Genomic DNA, 21,472 nt, shown 5'->3' on the forward strand with positions numbered 1-21,472 from the left:
AGTACAGACCGACGCCAGTGACTTCGGCCTCGGTGCGGTGCTCAGCCAGGTGGACTCTGCGAGCCAAGAGCACCCAGTCTTGTACCTGAGCAGGAAGCTGTTACCAAGGGAAGTTGCCTATTCCACGATGGAGAAGGAGTGCCTGGCCATAGTGTGGGCCCTGCAGCGTCTGCAACCCTATCTATACGGGCGCCACTTCATCGTGGAGACGGACCACAATCCCCTCAGCTGGTTGCACACCGTCTCTGGGACGAATGGGCGATTGTTGCGATGGAGCCTTGCGCTCCAGCAATACAACTTCACCATTCGCCACAAAAGGGGCCGTGACCACGGTAACGCAGACGGGCTGTCCCGACAAGGAGAGGTCGCGGACGGGCGCACGGGGGAACACCGGAGTGTGCTGCCCCCTAGCGCCCTCAAAAGGGGGGAGGTGTGAGGTAAATCCGGAGATATGACGAAAATCATGATATTCAAGTATGTCAGGAAGCCCTCTCCTGGTGTCAACCCCCCTTTCCTTCACACAACTGGTTTAGCAACAAACTCCATGGCCATGTCCTGTGATATGGAAATTAGGTGGCTTTGGGACAATGGACACAGGATGACTCCCTGCCGTCACCCTGTAGTAGGAGCTGCTATCTAATTAGCAAGGCTCTGGCAATAGCCAGACAGAACGACTCCAGTAAAAAATGGTTCATATCTCGCAAGCCATATTTCCGATAAATATGGCAACCATAAAAATGGTGTCTCCGCATGTGGACGATGCCGGCACCCCCTTTTTATGGGAGCAGGACATTGGGAAATGCCCCAGGCGTGATATCAGCCAATGGGGAACTGGCAGACAGGTCATGAGTCCCCTCGTTCTGTAGCTAAATTCATAACTGTCACAATGAGAGCATTGGCGTCCGCCTACGACGCTCCCAGGCAAAGTTATGGCCAATATCCCCTTGGCTGGATAATTCTGATCCATGCAGGGGGAGTGGCAGTGCTTCCCTGTGAGGTCACTAAGGCAGGAGGGGACCTGGATCTGCCCAGGTTGATAACCCTACTTCGGCCATTTTCCAGCGTTCTTCTGCTCGGGGGCCTGGTTGGGAAAGACCTGTGAGGAAGAATCCTAGAAACCTGGTCTACAGCGCCCCCCTGTGGCCAGACACACAAGGTAACTGATGTAATTGTATACCTGTTTGTAACCCATGCTTTATCTGTAACTGTACTCTGACATATGTATATTCTGTAGATTCCCTATTGTATATATTGTAGTTCTAGTGTGCTTTAAGCTGATTAAATTATATAATTAATCTTGGGCTGTTCTGTTATCTCGATCTCGAATCCCACGTCTGTGTGTTCGGCTAATAGTTACCGTGAAGCGGTTGGTGGCAGCGAGTTGTGCCAAGGATTATTGTGGGGAGGCCAGTGAGATTCGGGGAGATTTTATATATTCCGCCCGCGGAGGTCGGGGGAATATATACCCTACTCGCACCGGGGACCCTTCAATAATCGGCATAAGTAGTATAGCGGCCTCCTTTCTTATTGTCGGGCAATTCCATAATTGGCCTGACTATAAGAGGGGCGCTAGAGAGCGCGTCACGTGCTCTGTCTGTCGGTCGGGAGGTATAAAGTAGGGGTGACCCCCACTTGTTACCCCCCGATTGTGACGTACTGGTAGCCAGCGCGAGGGATTTCTGAGTGACCCCCCCGGTGGTTTGTGACAACACCCAATTAGAAATGTAGTATATTTCTCCTGATATAGCCATGTCTCTTACCTCATCTGCAGGGCAATGCAGCTTAGGTATCCATAGTTACAGCCACTAACTGTCACTATTTGAGCGATCGTAACCATGGATATCTAAGCTGCAATGCCCTGCAGATGAGGTAAGAGACATGGCTATATCAGGAGAACTATACTACATTTCTAATATTATTATCATCACTCCTAGTACATATTGGGATATGATCCTCGAGCTGGGAATAACCCTTTAATGGCTGGAAGTATCAATATACTAAGGGGATGGTCACAGGTTTTTCAGCAAAATGGATCCACTTTCACTACAGAAGTTGGTGCTCACATGACAACCGTTCTGTCATTACATTGAAACTCCTATGTTTCTCTACTGACCTGCGGAAATAAGCAGATTTACAATTTGGTTGTGTGTTTTGATCTCCCCTCAGCAGGCGCCCCGATGCCAGTGATAGACGGCTCTGTTCAGCCGGCCATCCATAATGCCTAATATAATCATCATGGTGTTCGGTAAGATGGGCTGTCACAGCCGTCATTCTAGGGACGACTTTCAGATGGCTTTAAATTAGGAAAAGCAAATGACTTGTTTGCTGCAATTAGCGAAGTAAATGCAGGAATAACCGGCATCACCCCGGAGGGCTTGGCTCTGCCTTCCATAACCAGCTCCGTCTGAGCCGCAGCCGGGGACAGCACTAATTAGCATGGAGTCGCTGAAGAGGGTCTGTGTCGTGTCAATGGCTTCATCTGAATTCACACACTATCCTTCTCTCTTATGAGATTTGTTCCTATAAATGCACATAAGGCACAATCCGGGGTGAGATTATTGAAATGTATTCTCTCTATTGGTTACATTTCCCTGGTAAGATATACCGTTAAGTGCTGACAGTTTTGTAGATCACACATTACAGAGTCTAGATGATTGTTCCCCTTATAGGATATAGACAGTGGAAGAGGTCTTCTGTAGTGTTAGGTAAAAAGACCTATCCTTTCCCACCAAACCTGTAGAACAGCATGGTCCTGCTGCCCCCACTGAAAGTGACAACGCCACACTTCAGTCTCATATGTATAAAGAGTGTAACGGTTCTGTGCCTTGTCATCCAATCATTTTGTACTGGTGCTTTCTCCTTATTTGCATTCTTCCAGCACTATAGGTGCAGGAAATTGCTTTTCCTCACTTCCCAGCATTGTTCCAGTCCAATGAACTGAAAGCACACCTCTCTGTTCTGCCCATATGCAGTTGAAAACAAACAAAAAGAAGACTTACATGCCAAAGCTTGAAACTATTAATAAACAAAAAAATGTTTGAGATGTTTTGCATATCAAAATGTCCATTTTCATACCTGCCCAGTACCACGTCACGGTAATCTCATTGTACTAGGTCCTACTCTATTTTATTAACTCTCTCTGGGTTTTATAACCTACATATACGAGTGAAGAGAGACCCGCCATTAAAGGATAAAAACACCTGTGGCTAATGGGGAGGGGGGCCTGGAAGCTTGGTCAGTCAAATGGACATAATCCACACACATTTCACCCATATATGTAGGTTTTAAAACTCAGAGAGAAGTAAGAGTCAGACCCAGTACAATGAGATTGCCGTGACGTGGCTACTGGGCAGGTATGAAAATGGCTATTTTGATATGCAAAACCGCTCAAAAATCTTTATTCTATTTTTTGTTTTCTAGTAGTTCCATATGCAGTTGACAGATGGAAGAGCAGATTAGCAAAGACCGGTCCTCCATCTTGGAGGTCTGATGATAGAGATGGATTTCACCTCACAACAGGCAGTGGTGAGACAGTTACAATGAAAGTAGACCCTTGGTGGCTAGCACTTTGGAGTGATTTTTCAGATGTAAAACTACAAAAAGAAGGCCTGTCACTAAGTGAAAAGTAGCCATTTCTTGCCGTTATATATCTTTTTTTTTTTTTTCCTGCTGTTCCTCTGAATATTAGTTTTTTTTTATTCAGTACTATTTTTTATGGTTTTGATCCAGGGGGGTGGTACACAGGATTCTCAGGGGTTGTGGGTTCACGTGGCTCTGCGTTATTACCCAATAAGCAACAACTGCCTTGGTTAAGACCATAAAATGAGCACTAAATAAAATGGCCCATTTAGAACTGTAAAAAAATGGAACACCCAGAGGAGCAGCGGGAAACAAAGATAAAAAAAATGGCATTTTTTATTTTAAAGAATTTGACCAAAAAACCCTCTGTATTCCTTAGTATGAATTAGAGGCTTGTGAAGATACAGTAGGGTTGGCATAAATCATTCATTTACTATCTACCATTGTATCAGTACAGTGGAACTTTGGATTAAGTGTAACTTGGTTTGAGAGCGTTTTGCAAGACAAGCAAAGCTTTCTAAAAATGTGTAACTTGGTTTAAGAGCAATGATTTGCAATAAGAGCAAATACTCACCATGCACACTTCCATTTCTGTCCTTTCATTGCGCTCTGACCCGCTCTGGAGGTACCTTTCTGTACATATACTGTATACTGTATACCATTATACTGTATACAGTATACCTTGTTCACGGATTGTGAACAAGAGTGTCCCCGAAATGCATCTTGTCCGTTTTATTGGATTTTAATGGATTTAATAAAATTCGTTTTTTTTATGAAGATGCTGTGCCGGATTCCTGAATTTTCATTATACAGTACATAGCATTTCTATCAATTTGCATTTCTGGATACAATACTGTACTCTTTCGGCTACCCAGTGCAGCACATTGCTTATACTGTACCTCCCGCACACCAACAATTCTAGTGGAAGCTAATGTGCAGTTTAATTTGCTTTATATGTTTTTTTACTGTACAGTATTTTGTATTAGTGCAATGTAATAATTGTATATGAATATAGTACATTATGTATTACTGTAATATATTTGTATAAATACAGTAAATATTTTTGGGTTGTGGAACGAATTGGCTGCATTTCAATTATTTCCTGTGGGAAAATTTGCTTTGATATAAGAGTAACTTGGTTTAAGAGCACACTCCCGGACCCAATTATGCTCGTAATCCAAGGTTCCACTGTATATATGGATCTATGCTAGAAATATAATGAAGTGCTCGGGTATTTTTACCACCAGCATCCATTGTGCTTTCTGTATCCTTTATACCATCAGATATGATCTTGGATCATCACGATTCCGCTGGGGAAATGGGAGAGGACATTAGAGTAAAAGTGAAGGAAGCCCTTTTGAAAAAACATCACCATCAAATTGAGAAGAAACGCAACAATCTGATCCCAATGGTGCGCTCGTTCGCAGAAGTTGGCAAGAAGCAGTCAGAACCTCATTTACTAGACAAAAATAGTAAGTATCCAGCTGGTTATTGTACCAATTATACACGGATCACGTGTGCCTGGATGGATTTCAGCACTGGCGTCCCTTTGTTTCACAATCCGAAGGCTGAGAATTTTAGAATCTGGATGTTACCGCTATCACAATGAGCGGAGGAGACTGGGTGCGTCTTTAAGAAAAGTGTCTCCATTCATAGATTTTACAGAACCTTACGTTGGATCGTCAGACTAAACTGGAAGACGAGGGGAGGGGGGGGGGGGTGAGGGGGGGTAAAGGTAAAACCCTGCTCTGGCAAATTATTCTCTGTATTCTGTTATCCATACACATGCCGATGTCAGTGAACAATAGAGAAAAATATAATTTTCCAATGAAAACATTTTAAAATAGTAAAATTTAGCAATTTCAAAACACATATTTGTATGAGCAGCTTTTATCTAAAAGGTTTCTGAGTGTAGGAAAAGCACAGGAGACTTTTTTTTTTTATGGTTCCTTATTTAAATGTACTGTACCTGTATTTGGGACATAAAAATCAATTTTTGCAATTGGGTTTCTATAGTAATGTTTGGCTTTTACAGACTCTTTGGTTCCCTGCACATTCAACTTTGATGTGGTCCGTGGGAATAAATCAGCTGAGAGGAGGTCATAAAACGACAAAAGATGTATAAACTCTTCTGCCAGACTGTCTGAACAATCTCACTGACAGACTATCAGTTAACTCATTGTGAAGCAATAGACAGTTCAAATAAACCAAGTGATTCAACTCACCCTTTCCGAAATTAAAGGGTTATTTCCGTCTTCAATATCCTATCCCAATATGTAGTAGGTGTAGTAATAATAAGAAGAATATTAGCAAATACCTCCAATTAGTAATGTGGTATAGTTCTTCTGATTTACTATGTCACTTACCTCATGTGCAGGGCATTGCAGAATCTCACTGGTTATGACCACATATATAGTCACAATTAGTTAGTTGCTTGTGGCCATAACCATGGATACCTAAGATCCTGCAATGCCCTGAACATGAGGTAAGTGACATAGTGAATCAGAAGAGCTGTACTACATTTCTAATTGGAGATATTTGCTATTATTATTATTACACCTACTACATATTGGGATAGGATCTTGAAGACTGGAATATCCCTAAATTTTGGAAAGTGTGCGTTGAATCACTTTTTTTTTTTTTATTTGAACAGTTTTATTGCTGCACAATGAGTTAACTGGAGGTTGGAATACCCATTTAATCTAGTCTGTGGAGAAACCCGGAAAGCACACCACTGCATGGTGTTTTAGGGAAGTATGTCCAAGAAAGATGAAGGATCCAAGTATCAGTGTGTGTATATATATAAGTGTGTGTGTGTGTGTGTGTGTGTGTGTGTGTGTGTGTATATATATATATATATATATATGTGTGTGTATATATAATAAATATATATACATACATACATACATACATATATATATATATATATATATATATATATATATATATATATATATATATATATATATATATATATATATATATATATATATGTATGTGTATTAAAAATTACATTTTGTTTATTCTGTTAAAAAATAGTGAGACTGACTTACTAACTGACCGGGGCCAGGCTCGGTAATGAGACTGGAAGTTGACGTGACATCACCAGATCTCAGAGATCACGGAGCCTGTGGTGGTTCACTTCATGAGCGGACCACAATAGCGCCGCACAGAGGCAGAATTGGCTGATCCAGGTATTTAGAAAAAGCCTTCCCTATCAGTTTTACAGAGTGGTGGCCACTATTGCAGAGTAGTGAACCACCCCTTTAAGGCACACCAATCACCAGGATTTTCCTATATAACCTAAAGCCAGTGCTATACTGGCTCGATCAGGCTGATTCTATACATACCTTTAGTTGTCAGATTGGATGTATAGTTTTTGAAACACAAGCAAGTAAAGTTTTGTAAAATTAACAGCTTTTTTATTTTCAGCAGGTGTCGAGCAGCTAATAGCTGGGGTGGATATTTATTATTCCCGCCCCCCCCACTCCCCCCTGCCTGTGCTGATGTCATACCCATGTGACCTGAAATGGCGGGGCCTCAGCCAACATAGTTGATACCAGAAAGCAACATTATTTTTCTGTTGGCTGAGGTTCTGGTCACATGGGTATGTCGTCAACAAGGTCCTTCTAGCCACCATGATTTATAGCCACAACCTTTAGTAAAACACTTCTATAATGGAATTAGCCTAAATAACAGATAGGAGGAGGATGGACAGGCAGGGGGGCGGGAATCGCTATGAATGACCAACCCAGCTATTAGCTGCTCGCCAGCTGCTGCCAATCAAAACACTGTTCATTTTACAAACTTTACTTGCTTGTGTTTCAAAACCTATACATCCTAGCTGAAGGTATGTATAGAATTAGCCTGATAGTGCCAGTATATAGCACTGGCTTTAGGTTATATAGGAAAATCCTGGTGATTGGTGCACTTTAATGTAGTAAATAAAATGTGATGTTTTTTATATATACTGGAAGCTGGATCCTTCATCTTTCTTGGACAGCAATAGACTATAAAATGTAAAAAGTGTTTAATGAAACCTACTGGTAAAAATTATTATTTTTTTTAGCCCACACTGCATGCATTTAAAGTAGAAAAAAAGTGTCCCCAGGGCTATGTTCCCATGATGAGCTTGTGGTGAGTTTTTGACACTGATTTTTTTTCTGCTTCAAAAACGCAGCATCTTACAGTTCCATCAGAGTGGATAGGATTTATAGCAATCTCCTGCGCTTCTTTTCTTTTTTTTACCCTGCGTAAACTGATCTGCGCTCCGTTTTTCTACTCTGTAACATGTTTATTTCGGTTTCGTATATGCTGAATTTTCTGTGCAGATTTTCCCCATAGATTTGCATGAAATGCTGTAGGTAAAACATGCACATGCGTTTTTAGTGCTTTGCCACAGTGGAAACGCATCAAAAGCGCATATAATCCGCACCTTAGAATGTCAATAAAGTGTTGTCAAAGCCAAATACCAGAAAGTTTCAAAAACAAAGCAGTTTTATTTAACGCATGACACACCGAACAAAGCCGAAAAAAACCCATGATAAAAATACTAAAAAAAGCGCACAAAAACGCAATGAAAAAGCGCAAGTAACCCAATTTACATAATAGATGTAGAAAAGGTAAAGAAATTTTGCAACATCAAAAGCTCATTATAGAAACGTGGCCTAAAGGTGGATAACCCCTTTAAAAGGTTTTTGTATTAAAAATAGTGATTATGAAATAAAGTATTTTTAATACAAAATTAATTTCACTGTTTATTTAGTTTTTATTTAATTCTAGTTTTACTGACACACTGGAGGCTGCCATCATGGATTTGGTGTTTGTAACGACAGTTACTCACCTCCTTTATGGCAGCCCCCTGGGCATAGAAGACCGTTGTCGGACTCCGACCCCATACTGTAACATAGAGAAGGCATCTGCTGTGATCTGGACATGCCCCCTGGGCTGACCCGATCACAGCAGAGGGAGGAGATCAGCATCGCCTTTGTGGAGCACACAGCGTATGCTGTGTGCTCCACTTTTCCCCTCCGGGATGGATGGGGTGAGAGTACCAGTGCCAGGCAACGGTGACTGCACTGTAACTCCGTAACTGATCCTGCCGAGCTGCCACCCCCGCACTCTGCCGCGTTCCCCCACAGCACTCTGCCACGCGCCCCCTACCCACTCTGCTCACCTCGGGCCTCCGCTGCTCATACTGTGATCGCTGACAGGACAGGTTGCCGGGAGTCAGGTCTGAGGTCAGTGCACATTGCTGGGAGCGGTGAGTGCGGCATTACATCTGTAGTGCAGTGCCGCTCAGGATGCAAATCGCCACTCCTCGCGCCGCATGTCACCTCAGACTGCCAATCCCAGCCAGCAGCACAGTATATAGGGGGTATAGGGAAACAGTCAGGGGGGTATAGGGAAACAGTCAGCGGGGTATAGGGAAACAGCCAGCGGGGCATAGGGAAACAGCAAGGTATTGGGATACAACCAGCGGGGCATTGGGATACAGTGGAGCACTATGCATCTTGCCTTAGTGACACTTTAGACATATTAGAATCAATCTGTGACCACCAACAAAATGGTTCCGCACTGATCCTAAACGTCATCTTCAATTATCCATTTGGAAACATCCAGACTGGGAGGGGAGGGGACATGATGCACAGGAGAGCAGATTCTGCCAACTTTTACTGCAGCTGTAATGTCAGCTAGTTCTACAGTAGGATTTATGTAGGATTTCAGCATCTGCTCTCTCTAGTGTTGAAGAGTGGAAAATATCAAACTTTTTTTTTTTATATTCTTCTCAATTAAAAACAAATAATTGTATTTAAACATAACATTAAAACTTAATTTTTTTTTCAATAACTGAAAAAATATAAACGACACCTTCCCTTTACGGTCAAATGATTGTGGGCCCTGGACCATCGTCAGTAACAGAGATGAGGCCGTTAAGCTTTGCTCCGAGATTCCCACCTGACAACCAGAATCTTCTTCTCGATGCCGGCAGCAGTGTAACCATTAGAAGGAGCGCTGCTCCGGCTGCTGCGTTCAGTGTAGGGGGAAGCCATGTTAATTGAAAATGACAGCTGCTGTTTAAAAGGAAACAGATTGCTGACTGTGAATGGTAGTCATGGCTCGATACTGGAAATACAGGAAAAATGTGTATGAACAACCATTAATACATCTTCAATGTTTCCTGTCTGTTATTAACATAAGTATTTTTGTCCCACAGCGCTGTCAGTTTCTCCACAACCAACCCCCTCCACATTAGATGTTAAAAATGGTGGAAACCATGACAACAGCAGTGCTGTTGATCTTAGCAAGGTGGGTACCATCTATTACAAGTCCAGGTGGGAGATTTTGTATTAATCTTTATTATTGTTGATTTATCAATGGTTATAGATGGGGGTCACTCCTTGGGGTGTATTCACACAAGCAGTAAAGGTGGTCAGAGACGGTAGATATCGCTCATATGATGTCTACCTCCATACCCCGTGCACGTGCTTTGCATGTCCTGCATGGGGGAAGGCAGTAACCTGCATTCAGGCACCTTTGGCAGCTGCTTATCTCCAGAGATAACAAAAGGATCCAATGTTTAAAAGTGTATTCTTATCTCCAAGATCCTATCCCAATATGTAGTAAGCGAAATAATAAGAATATTAGCAAATACCTCCACTTAGGAATGTAGTATAGTTCTCCTGATATAGCCATGTCGCTTACCTCATGTGCAGGGCATTGCAGCATCCTCGGTATCCAAGGTTAAGACCATGCAGATAGCGACAGTTAATTGCTGTGGTGGCAACCATGGATACCTAAGCTGCAATGCCCTGCCCATGAGGTATGCGACATGGCTATATGAGGAGAACTATACTACATTACTAATTGGGGGTATTTGCAAATATTATTAATTCACCTACTACCTGTTGGGATAGGATCTTGGTGATGGGAATTAACCTGTTAGTTTCAAACATGTCCAATCCTTATCTTGCGATCAGTCCAGGAGAGGTCTGGAGATCCCTATACACATTGGATGGTTAACCCCAAAATCAGCTGAATTGGCCGACTTTAGTGCTGTATTAATGATTCAGCAGCATTACTGTATAAAAAGGCTGCAAAAAACTGCCCACAGAATAAGGCAAGTGTGGACAAGCTGTTATGACTGCATAATATGCAAACAAAAGAGTACAGCAGCACTCTATGTGCCAAGATTTATGCGGACATTGAATATATGACATTCTGACTGCATCACTGCTATATACCATGTTTTTCCAAAAATAAGACACTGTCTTTTTTTTGCCCCCCAAAAAAGCACTAAAGCTTATTTTTGGAGGAGGTCTTATTTTTGGAGAAACATGGTTAAGGTAAGTTTACCCCCCAAAAAAGCAGACTCCCCCCAACTTCCCAGGAGACTCATACTTACCAGACCCAGATGTCTGTGTGGCTCCCAGGTCCTCCCTCCCAGGTCTCACACACACACACACACACACACACACACACACACACACACACACACACACTACGTCCAGCGTTACAGAACACTTCTGGCCGCAGGGAATGATTGGGGGGAGATCACATGTCCGGCCCACAGGTCCTGTAAGCAAGCAGTGCAGCAGGTCCTTGCGCTCTACTGCACTGCCTCTCAGGATTCTGCCAGTCAGGAGAAATCGGTGTTGATTAATGTGGTGAGTATGTGTGCGATCCAATGTTTATGTGTGAGAATGGATTGTGTGTGTGTGAGATCTGATGGGTGTGAGATCACTGCAGGTCCTGCCGCTCAGTGTCGGGTGAGTGTAACTGCCGGGTGTCGCTGTGTATAATGAAGTGTCCTGCAGTATCTGTAACTTTTTTAGCTGCACGGACACTTCATTATTGAACCGCGACTAGGGCTTATTTTTGGGGGAGGGCTTATATTTAAGTCTTGCTCCGAAAATGTTGAAAATCCCTGCTAGGGCTAATTTTTGGAAAAACACGGTAGAATATAATTATAAATGCGCAAATTCTCAAGAGCCAACCAGTCCCAATGCGTACATTTTTCTGATGGGACGTGAATCTTACTATTTAGCAAATTAATGGGCTAAAGCTTACAAATTTAATGGACAGGTAGGATCCAGCACTGACTAAAATTGGTCACAGCTTGATGGAGGCCGCAGCAAAATACTGGGGTCACAACAAGGAAAGGAGACGGCTCTAGAGGACTGTTCCTAGAACGGTTTCTATGGAAAACTGTGATTTCAGTAAGTGATTGACAATGCAGCGATTTTCCCATACGCAGCATTTTATTTTAACCATGGCATTGAAAATCACCCTGCAACAGCACAGTGCAGCCAGGATTTCATGAAATCACATTCACTACTGTGTAACATATGGCTGCTGGGTTAATTTATCCCAGGACAAAACCCCATGTAAGTATGGAAGATTGTCTGGATACAACGTTCCTACATGCTTTATACAGTGTCTGATCACCGGCTATATATAAACATGAATGATATAGACACATGAAATCCACCTCCACACTTCATGTACCGCTATCAACATCTACCCAAAAACGCATTGCTAAAAGTTGTTAAAGGGATTGTGTGCTGACAGAGTCCCTTTACAGTATATTAAAAAAGTGAGTACACCCCTCAGAATTTTGTAAATATTTTATTATATCTTTTCATGGGACAACACTGAAGAATATGACACTTGGATACAATGAAAAAATAGAATAAAATATTTACAAAAATGTGAGGGGTGTACTCACTTTTGTGATATACTATCAGTGTGTCTAAAATCCGTGATCAAACTTGTAACCTCTGCAGCAGCACAGAGGTCCAGCGCATAAAGAGAGCCCTGTCGCCTGAAGAGCAGCTTTTTATTATCAGATTGCATGTAAGGCTAGGTTCGCACCCTGCGTCTTTTTGACGCTGCGTTTTTGTGCGTTTTTGGCCGCTAAAAACGCACAAAAACGCATAAAAAAATGCATGCGTTTTTGCCGCGATTTGGTGCGTTTTTGGCTGCGTTTTGCTGCGTTTTTGATCTCTGTGTTTTGCTGCGTTTTTCCAATGCATTGCATGGGGGGAAAACGCAGAAAAACGCAGGAAAGAACTGACATGTCCATTTTTTTTTTTTAACTCAAAAACGCAGGTAAAAAAAACAGATGTGTGCGGACAGCAAAAATGAAAACTCATAGACTTTGCTGGGGAAGCAAAGTCCTGCAGTTTTGAGGCAAAAACGCACCCGAAAAACGCGCAAAAACGCCGCGAAAAACGCACTGTGCGCACATAGCCTAAGGCTGAGTTCATATGTCCAGTAATTATCCATTAAAACGGAGCCATTCATTCTGCAAACACAACTTTTTTTTATCCATTTCTAAATAATTGATTTTTGCGGGATCCGTTTTTTTTTTAACATGTGAGTCCATGGAAAACTGATCCATTAACGGATTATTATTTATCCTCCATTTGAAACGGATCCAGTAAGCAAAAAATGGATCCTTTACAAATGCAAGAAAAACGGATGGCCAAATAGCAATTTCTTAACAGATCTTTTTGCATAGACTCCAATGTTAAAAATCATGGATAAGCTCACATATCCAGTAATCGTCCGTTAAAACGGAGCTAGCAGCAATCTAGTGTGCAAACACAACTTTTTTGTTCCTTTTAACAAACTGATTTTTGCAGGATCCATTTTTTACCAATATTTTACCTTTTAACAATATAATCATATTCAGTAGATTGTGTACTGTTGAAGCTACAATACCTCCTTGTCGAGACCCAGAGGAACACAAGAGTGGACTTTCCATTTTTGCAGTTCCATTGGCTCCCACTTCCTTTTGTCTTATCTTTAACTTTTTTACCCTTGAAACATTGACATCCTCCTTCTATTGTTCAGGCTTCTATCTAAACAGTAGCTTGGTCCTATCAATTTGAGAAAACCCTGAGTGCAGCACTTTTGCATGTCTTTGTCAGAAAAGTGCCTATGTACTTGCACTGCCTGGTTTTCCTGAATCAAAGAGCTAAAATAAAAGCTGAAATTAAGATTATTAAAGTGATAGAATCAAATTCAGTTTAATTTACAATTAAAGTTAATCTGTCAGCAGGTTTTTGCTATGTAAGCTGAAGCCAACATGATGCAAGGGTTAACACAGAAAGTACAGTCATGCCTGTTTTGTCACAGTCCAAACTTTTGTTTATATATTTGTGTAAGCATCAGGGCCCTTAACATTACAGGACTATAAACTGAAGTGCACAGCAGTCCAGCACGCCCCTTGCTGTGATTGACACCTCACAGTCAATGTACAATATAGAGAGCCTGGTGTGGGCAGGGACAGGTCCTTGGGCTCAGCTACATGACTAAACCTAAAAATTCAGATTGTGTCAGAACGGCTGCAGCCAGTAATCTACGTGATACCATCATTTAATTCAGAATCGCCTTGTCTATGTCATGTTGCTCTCAGATGAGGTAGCAAAAACCTGCTGACAGATTCGATCATCTGTATTTTCTGAGTGTGAACTTGTATATGTTATATTTCTTTCTTAGAAAATATTTAGCAGTCTTGTCAGTTAGTTTTGCAGCCTTGTAGCACAGGTATCCTTGGTTTAAATTTCACTGCTCCTTGAAAAACCTTATACATTTACAGTATAACAGGCGTCTCCGAATGCCTCTCCCACCTTCACAACTTGATGTAAAGCATGATAGCCGCTTAATGGACAGTCACTCTTAGGGCATGTGCACATGGAGTCCCTTTGGAGCAGGTCTGCTTCATGAAAAAATTGCTTCAAAAACACTTGAAAGACCCTTCCTGTTCACTTCTATTGTAACACCACTTTACTGTTCATACGTTCAGTGTTTTGAGTGTTTTCCATTTCAAGTTTTGAAAAATACCTTGTGCGGAAAACGAGAGTACGTCACCCTTTTGAAGGGGTTCCTCATGGATATCACTAAAATGTTCAATCAAAAAGCTGCAAAAAAACCTTTTAGTCCCTATGTGCAGTATATCTGCTGTTTCCCAAATCTGCATATCTATCTTGATCCCAGCAAAGTTTATGAGAAATAAGAATTGCTGTGCGCACGTTGCTTCTTTTTTTTCCTCGCAGTTTTTGGTGCAGAAAAAAGCAGCAGCATGCCAATTGTTGGTCTATTTTTTTCCTACTTTTTTTTTAGCCTTTCCAGCCCCTGAATTCACAAAAAGAAGCACCAAAAAAAATGCACCAAAAAACGCATGCGTTTTTTGGCCACAAGGTGTCGTTTTTGGTGCAGAAATTTTTTGCAGCATGCTCACATACCCTTAGGGTATGTCCACATGGCGTCATTTATAGGCAGATTCCACCTGGAACCAGACTGAAACAGAGCTAAATACATGTTAAAAATAATGAGCATATACACAGCAATGCCAAAACGATTTGCTCTGCCCATGCTCTGTGTTTTATTATCTTCTTTTAACACTAAAAGAGTGACCTGACCATTTATCAGGTGTCTTCTACTTGTTAGTCACTATTCTCTCTATAAGAATGGAAAAAAAAGGTATCTGGCGTCAAAGTCACCACAAAAACATGAAAACAACAAAGAAGATGCCTCAGGTAAAGCATCACCAGCACTTCTGTTTGAAAAACCTCTGTGAGTAGGTATGTCGGCGTCTATAAGATTCTGTGAGCCCAAAACTTTGGACTCTTCTAAAACTCTTCCAATCCATTGTAGGAAATTAAAAACTCCTCTAAATACTGAAGAAAGAAGGAATGTTTCCTAAAGGGATTTCTAATAGGAAACGTATCTTTTTTGAATTCCTGAAACCTTTAACTGGTTATAAAGATATTAGGCTAGTTTCACACATCCGGTATTTAGCCGGATTGCTGGATCCGGCACACTCCAGTACAGTGTAATACCGTACAATGGCATCATGGCACCTCCAGTCACATGCTCCGGTCACATGACAGCATGTGACCGGAGCTTGCCGCGATGCCATTGTACAGTATTAACACTGTACTGGAGTGTGCCGGATCCAGCAATCCGGCGAAACGCCTGATGTGTGAAACTAGCCTTAAAAAGATCTTCGCAATCATTCTGAATCCTGTAGCATACCTCCTAACTGTATGCAGAGGGCCTTGCTTGTGTCCCCTTCGTTCCTTTTCCAAATGTTACCCTCACTTCTCCGAATTACATGACATCAAGAATAATTAAAATTCCCATTCGTAATATCATATTTTACATCTGTGGGTGTATGTGCATTATTGATTTCATATTCATTTTCTGAATTTTTAAGGTGGATCTTCATTTCATGAAAAAAATACCTACAGGAGCCGAAGCCTCCAACGTACTAGTTGGAGAACTGGATTTCCTAGAACGACCAATCGTAGCCTTTGTCCGTCTATCTCCAGCAGTTCTTCTTACTGGACTGACAGAAGTCCCTATACCCACAAGGTAAGATCTTTTTTGCTGCACGTGTGGATTTATATTTTGTGTAATCACAAATGCATTCAATCACAAATGAAGAATTACCTTTTTGTTGCCTTAATTTAGGGTGTCACCATATAGCCTACGGAAAATAAGTGGCAAGTGACATCTTGTCTGTTCCTAATTATTAGCAGGAGCTAAGATAACACCGCGGCGTCCCCACCCCAAGCTCTCACCAGCCCTTGTGTGTGACAAAGGAGGGATCTTGTTCTCCATCTCCTATATGTATATGACTTTCTAGCAGGTTCACAAAATGCTTTCTTTTGTTTCCATCCTAATTGCCGGTTTGGTGCCAGCTCTTGACTGATACATTTGATTTCTTCACTTTTATCACTGCTGAGATCTACTTCCCCTAGCATGACATTCTTCCAGCCAAACCGTCTCATTACCTCATACCAAGCTGCCAAATTACTGTTAAATTTATGACTTAATTACAAACATATTGGAAGATAAACTCTTCTTAATTAAGTTTATATTTTGCCAAATATCAAAAAAAGGGAACTTGTTTTTAGGGACAGTCATTGGATTCGTAGACAGATTGTGCACATACGTCTCCAAGCTGCGGGACCTTTAAATGGCTAGCGACTTAAGAAATCAATCAAGTGGAGCTGGGGCTTGAGTGACACAGAAATTTGCCCCACAATGTAAAGCTCGTTCATGTCATTTCTTATAATAAGGCTGGACTAGTATGAAGAAGAACCAATGCTAGAATTTAAATGGGGGGGATTTGACACTCACATGGCTGGTCCAGGGAAGGAGAAGAATATGGAACTTGCCTGTTGTATTTAACAAACCATACCAGAATTGGTGGAAATATTACAAACCAAGATGAAACAGAGCCAAAAGGGTAATGGTGGTTCCTTTAGTTTTGAATTCAAGTATGTAAGCCAAGATTACTTTTTTTATTAGTGATGGGCTAATAGTAACTATTTGTGTTCGGGAAAATGCTTACTGAATACCGAGTACTATTCCAGTATTCTTCACGACAAGAAAAATACTCCGGTTCCCCATTGACTTACATTAGGTTTGTTATTCATGATGAAAACCGGAATAGTACTTTGGGATTTGTTACGAATAATATGAACACAAATAGTTACTATTCACCCATCACTATTCTTTATGTAACCCCATCTCATTGTGGAGATTATATTTGAGCAAACCCAATGTTTGATTTTCCAGTTGAACATCAACTTTAAAAAAAACCCAAAAAACTCAGTGTTTGGGTTAGTAGTTCTGACACTTAATGTTTGAACACCATTTGCGCGAGCATCGCTTTGCTCAGGTACGGTCGGTGCATGGCCCAGTGCGACCCGCTTGCAGTGTTTGAACGGATAGTACCGGGATAGCAACAACATGATCGGATGTAGTGTACAACCCCTCAAAAATGGATAAACCTCACCCATCTGCTCCCAGAAGTGTTCTGTTCGTGGCTGGCTGTATATGGATGGAAATTCGAACTGCCAATCAGTGACCTCCATTGGGGTTCAGGCCAAGTCCGGGTCCCAAACCAAACTTTATCTAAAGTCCGGATGAACCAACCAAACTTCAACAGGTCCGCTCATCTCTAGTGGAGATCTAGCTGATGTCTTAGGGGTACTTTGCACACTATGACATCGCAAGCCGATTGCTGCGATGCCGATCGCAATAGTCCCCGCCCCCGTCGCAGCTGCAATATCTTGTGATAGCTGCCGTAGCGAACATTATCGCTACGGCAGCTTCACACGCACTTACCTGCCCTGCGTCGTCACTCTGGCCGGCGACCCGCCTCCTTCCTAAGTGGGCGGGTCGTGCAGCGTCACAGCGACGTCACACGGCAGGCGGCCAATAGAAGCAGAGGGGCGGAGATGAGCGGGACGTAAACATCCTGCCCGCCTCCGTCCTTCCTCATTGCAGCCGGGACGCAGGTAGGAGATGTTCCTCGCTCCTGTGGCTTCACACACAGCGATGTGTGCTGCCGCAGGAACGAGGAACAACATCGTAACATCGGTCCTTCCGAAATTATGGAAATGACCGACGCTACACCGATAATACGATTTCGACGTTTTTGCGCTCATTAATCATATCAAAAACTATTTACACACTACGATGTCGACAGCGACGCCAGATGTGCGGCACTTTCGATTTGACCCCACCGACATCGCACCTGCGATGTCGTAGTGTGCAAACTACCCCTTAGACTATGTTAAGTTTGCATGTTCTGTAATCATTTGTTTTAAATGGATTCAGTAAACCAAAAAAAAAAATGGTTCTGTTTTTAAATGGAAGAAAAACAGAAAGCTATTTAATGGATCTGTTTTCTATATGTTTCAATGTTAAAAAGGCGTCCAGTTGGAATGTGGATTTTTAGTCGGACAAAAAACAAAGTTATATCTAAGGTTATGTGCACAAATTAACTATTTAGTGCAGGAATTTCTGAATCTCTTAGCAGGAAAAACAGTGTAAAGTATAGATGCTTTTGATGCATTTTAGACTCATTTCTGTTGCTGATTTTCCCCCACTCATTTGTATGGGTGGAATCTGCAGCAGAAATGCTGAAAGAATTGACATACTGTAGATTTAAAGGGAAGCTGTCAGGTGCAATATGCACTAAGAACCATGAGCAGTTCTAGGTGCATACTGCTGATCCCTGTATCTAGTAGCAAACATAAAGAGATTGTAAGATGGCGACCGGCCTTATCTTTAGGAAAAGTATTTTTAAAGATTCTTTATTATTATAATGAGGCCAGCGACTAGTCGCAAGGGCGTTACTTCCCTTGGCTGGTCGGCCTTCCCTGTGGGCGTGCAAACATGCGAAAGAATACGCAGCATCAGAGACATAGTCGCACTCACCTCTGCTGATACTGCTGCTTTTTGGCTCAGTGCGCATGATCAGAACGTCCCCGGACTTCTGGTCATGCGCACTACACCAGTTTGAAGCTGGGACGCGTACACCTGGCTTCATAGTACGCATGACTGGAAGTCTGACTTCTAATCATGTGTACTGAGCTGAAATCCAGCGTTGGGTGTGGTGGCGCCAGAGAGCGGTGAAATCGACCATGCCTCTGAGGCTGCACATTCATTAGCCTCATTAGCATATTATAAAAAATACTTTTTCTAAAGATCTCTTCATCTATGCTACTAGATACATGGACAGTTAGGCAGGGATTAGTTCTGGGTACATATTGCACTTGACAGGTTCCCTTTAAATCTCCACCAAGTCTGCCAGGAGAAAATAAGCAACATGTATAATAGACTTCAGGACTCTCATTCATTTTCCTGATATCAGGAAACTCCAGTTTTTATGACAAAACTACCCAGAATAAATGCAACAAAATCATAATGTGTGCACAGGCGCTAAGATTACTGCAGAAAGCCACGAACCCACTTGTGGGGAGGGGCGACATGACCAAGGGGGAGGTAGGAAGTGATGGGGTTAATAGGGACAGTTGTAGGGATGCCTAATATGGCATTAGGGGATGATCTTAGCCTGGGAGGAAGAGGAGGAGTAGGGAAAGGGTTAGTCTGGGAGAGTGAAGAGTTACCACCTCTTCTACTTCCGGACACCGATCGATCCCCGCCCACCCTCCCTTTGTGTTGTTATCTGGGGGATGTGGTTTGGGTAGTTGGGATGCTATTTGTCACAGCAGCGGAGTGGTAGGTCTGGTCCAGAGGTTTGGAAGTGATTGATGGCTGGACCGGGAGTCATTGTCTTGGTATGGTGGCTCTCGGTTCCGGGATGTGGCAGGCACGGGGTTCTGCCAAAGTGTGGGGTGTCAATCCGTAGGTGATTGGCACCTCGTTTTTGGGTCGATGTGTTGCGGCCAGGGACAGGGGGAGTAGTAGTTATTGGATTGGGCCTACCCGGGGGGGTCTTGTAAATATTATTGTCTATTGTTACCTTTATGTTGTTGTTTTGGGTCGCCCGTTGGACGGCGTCCCTAAGGTGTTAGTTTGTAAACAATAGGCAATAAAAGGCTGCTGTGGCCATTTTGAACCAAGTCGCATGCAGTCCGTGTGTTTATTCTTAAAGGATAAGGGGTTTGGTAACACAGACATCACGACCGGAGAATCCTCCCTCAGCTGGTCATGCTTGATCCGTTTCCAGTAGAGGATTACTGGACATGTGAACTGCGCATTAGGGCTCGTGTACATGACTGATTATATCAGACGAGAGACGAGAGCTATCCGTGGTTTTCATGTTTATTCTATGTGGCCGTGCTCATGGCCAACTTTTTCTTGAGACTGAGTGGTCTGAGGAAAAAATCATTGACATGTCCGATTTTGATTCAAGCATCGGATCCAAATTAGCAATGGAGGTTTATGGATCCATAGAAAACATCAGATCACACTCCGATGACATCCGAGTGCAGTCTGAATTTCAAGGACTGACATAATTGAGAAGGTAGAGAAACTTTTTTTTTTTTTTTTGTCTCTCTCCACCTCCGAGAAAGACCGATCCCACGCTGATAAAATTCTGATCAGCATAATCGTACTGTTTTTCTCGGATGGAGAAAATTCAGTCTTGTGACCACAGACTTAAGGCCACTTTACACACAGCAACATCGCTAGCGGTGTCGCTGGTGAAAGAACCTGCCACCATCAGTTGTGCATCACGGGCAAATCGCTGCCCGTGGCGCACAACATCGTTAGTCCCCGTTACACATACTTACCTGCCTAGCGATGTCGCTGTGACCGGCGAACCGCCTCCTTTCTAAGGGGGAGGTTCGTTCGGCGTCACTAAGCGGCTGCCCAATAGAAGCGGAGGGGCGGAGATGAGTGGGCGAAACATCCCGCCCACCTCATTCCTTCCTCATTGCGGGCGGCCGCAGGTACGATGTTGTTCCTCGTTCCTGCGGTGTCACATATAGCGATGCCACAGGAACGATGAACAACCTGCAATAGCAACGATATTTGAGATTAGAACGACGTGTCAACGATCAACGATATGGTGAGTAATTTTGATCGTTAGCGGTCATTCGTGCGTTTCACACGTAACGACGTCACTAACGAGGCCGGATGTGCGTCACAAATTCCATGACCCCAACGACATCTCGTTAGCGATGTTGTTGCGTGTAAAGCCCCCTATAGGCCGAGTCTTCATATCCAGTAATTTTTTGTTTGAAAGAGATCCAGTAAGCCAAAAAACTGGATCTATTTCAAGCTGATGAAAAACTGATCCGTTCACTTTGACTTCAACGTATTTAACAAACAGAACCATCAGTAATCATTTTTTTTAGTGGGAAGAAAAGTACACTACAGCTTACTGCTTGGTCCATTTTTAGATCATTAAAGTCATTATGAACCAATGTTTTTTTTCATCAGTTGGAAAGTGATACAGTATTTAGATTTTACAAGATCGGATTCAAATGAATGATTGCTGGATATGTGAACTCAGCTACGGTCCTGTACACAGTGCTTCTGCTGTGCAACCAGGGAGTTCTGCCTGAATCTCTGCTGCAATGGTATTCCGACAAATCCCCAATGGGGGTGTTTTTTT

The 21,472-nt window shown here is 42.5% G+C and overlaps 1 protein-coding gene across 1 annotated transcript in view; it reads left to right on the forward strand.

The window, feature by feature from the left end:
* Nucleotides 1-21,472, forward strand: part of SLC4A8 (solute carrier family 4 member 8) — a 324,851-nt gene that overhangs the window by 219,397 nt on the left and 83,982 nt on the right. The window contains exons 6-8 of the mRNA XM_075337135.1: nucleotides 4,863-5,051; nucleotides 9,797-9,888; nucleotides 15,806-15,963. Of these exons, the coding sequence (XP_075193250.1) occupies nucleotides 4,863-5,051; nucleotides 9,797-9,888; nucleotides 15,806-15,963 (439 nt within the window). The remainder of the gene's footprint in view (nucleotides 1-4,862; nucleotides 5,052-9,796; nucleotides 9,889-15,805; nucleotides 15,964-21,472) is intronic.

Source organism: Anomaloglossus baeobatrachus, chromosome 2 (assembly GCF_048569485.1).
Source record: "Anomaloglossus baeobatrachus isolate aAnoBae1 chromosome 2, aAnoBae1.hap1, whole genome shotgun sequence".
NCBI lineage: Eukaryota > Metazoa > Chordata > Amphibia > Anura > Aromobatidae > Anomaloglossus > Anomaloglossus baeobatrachus.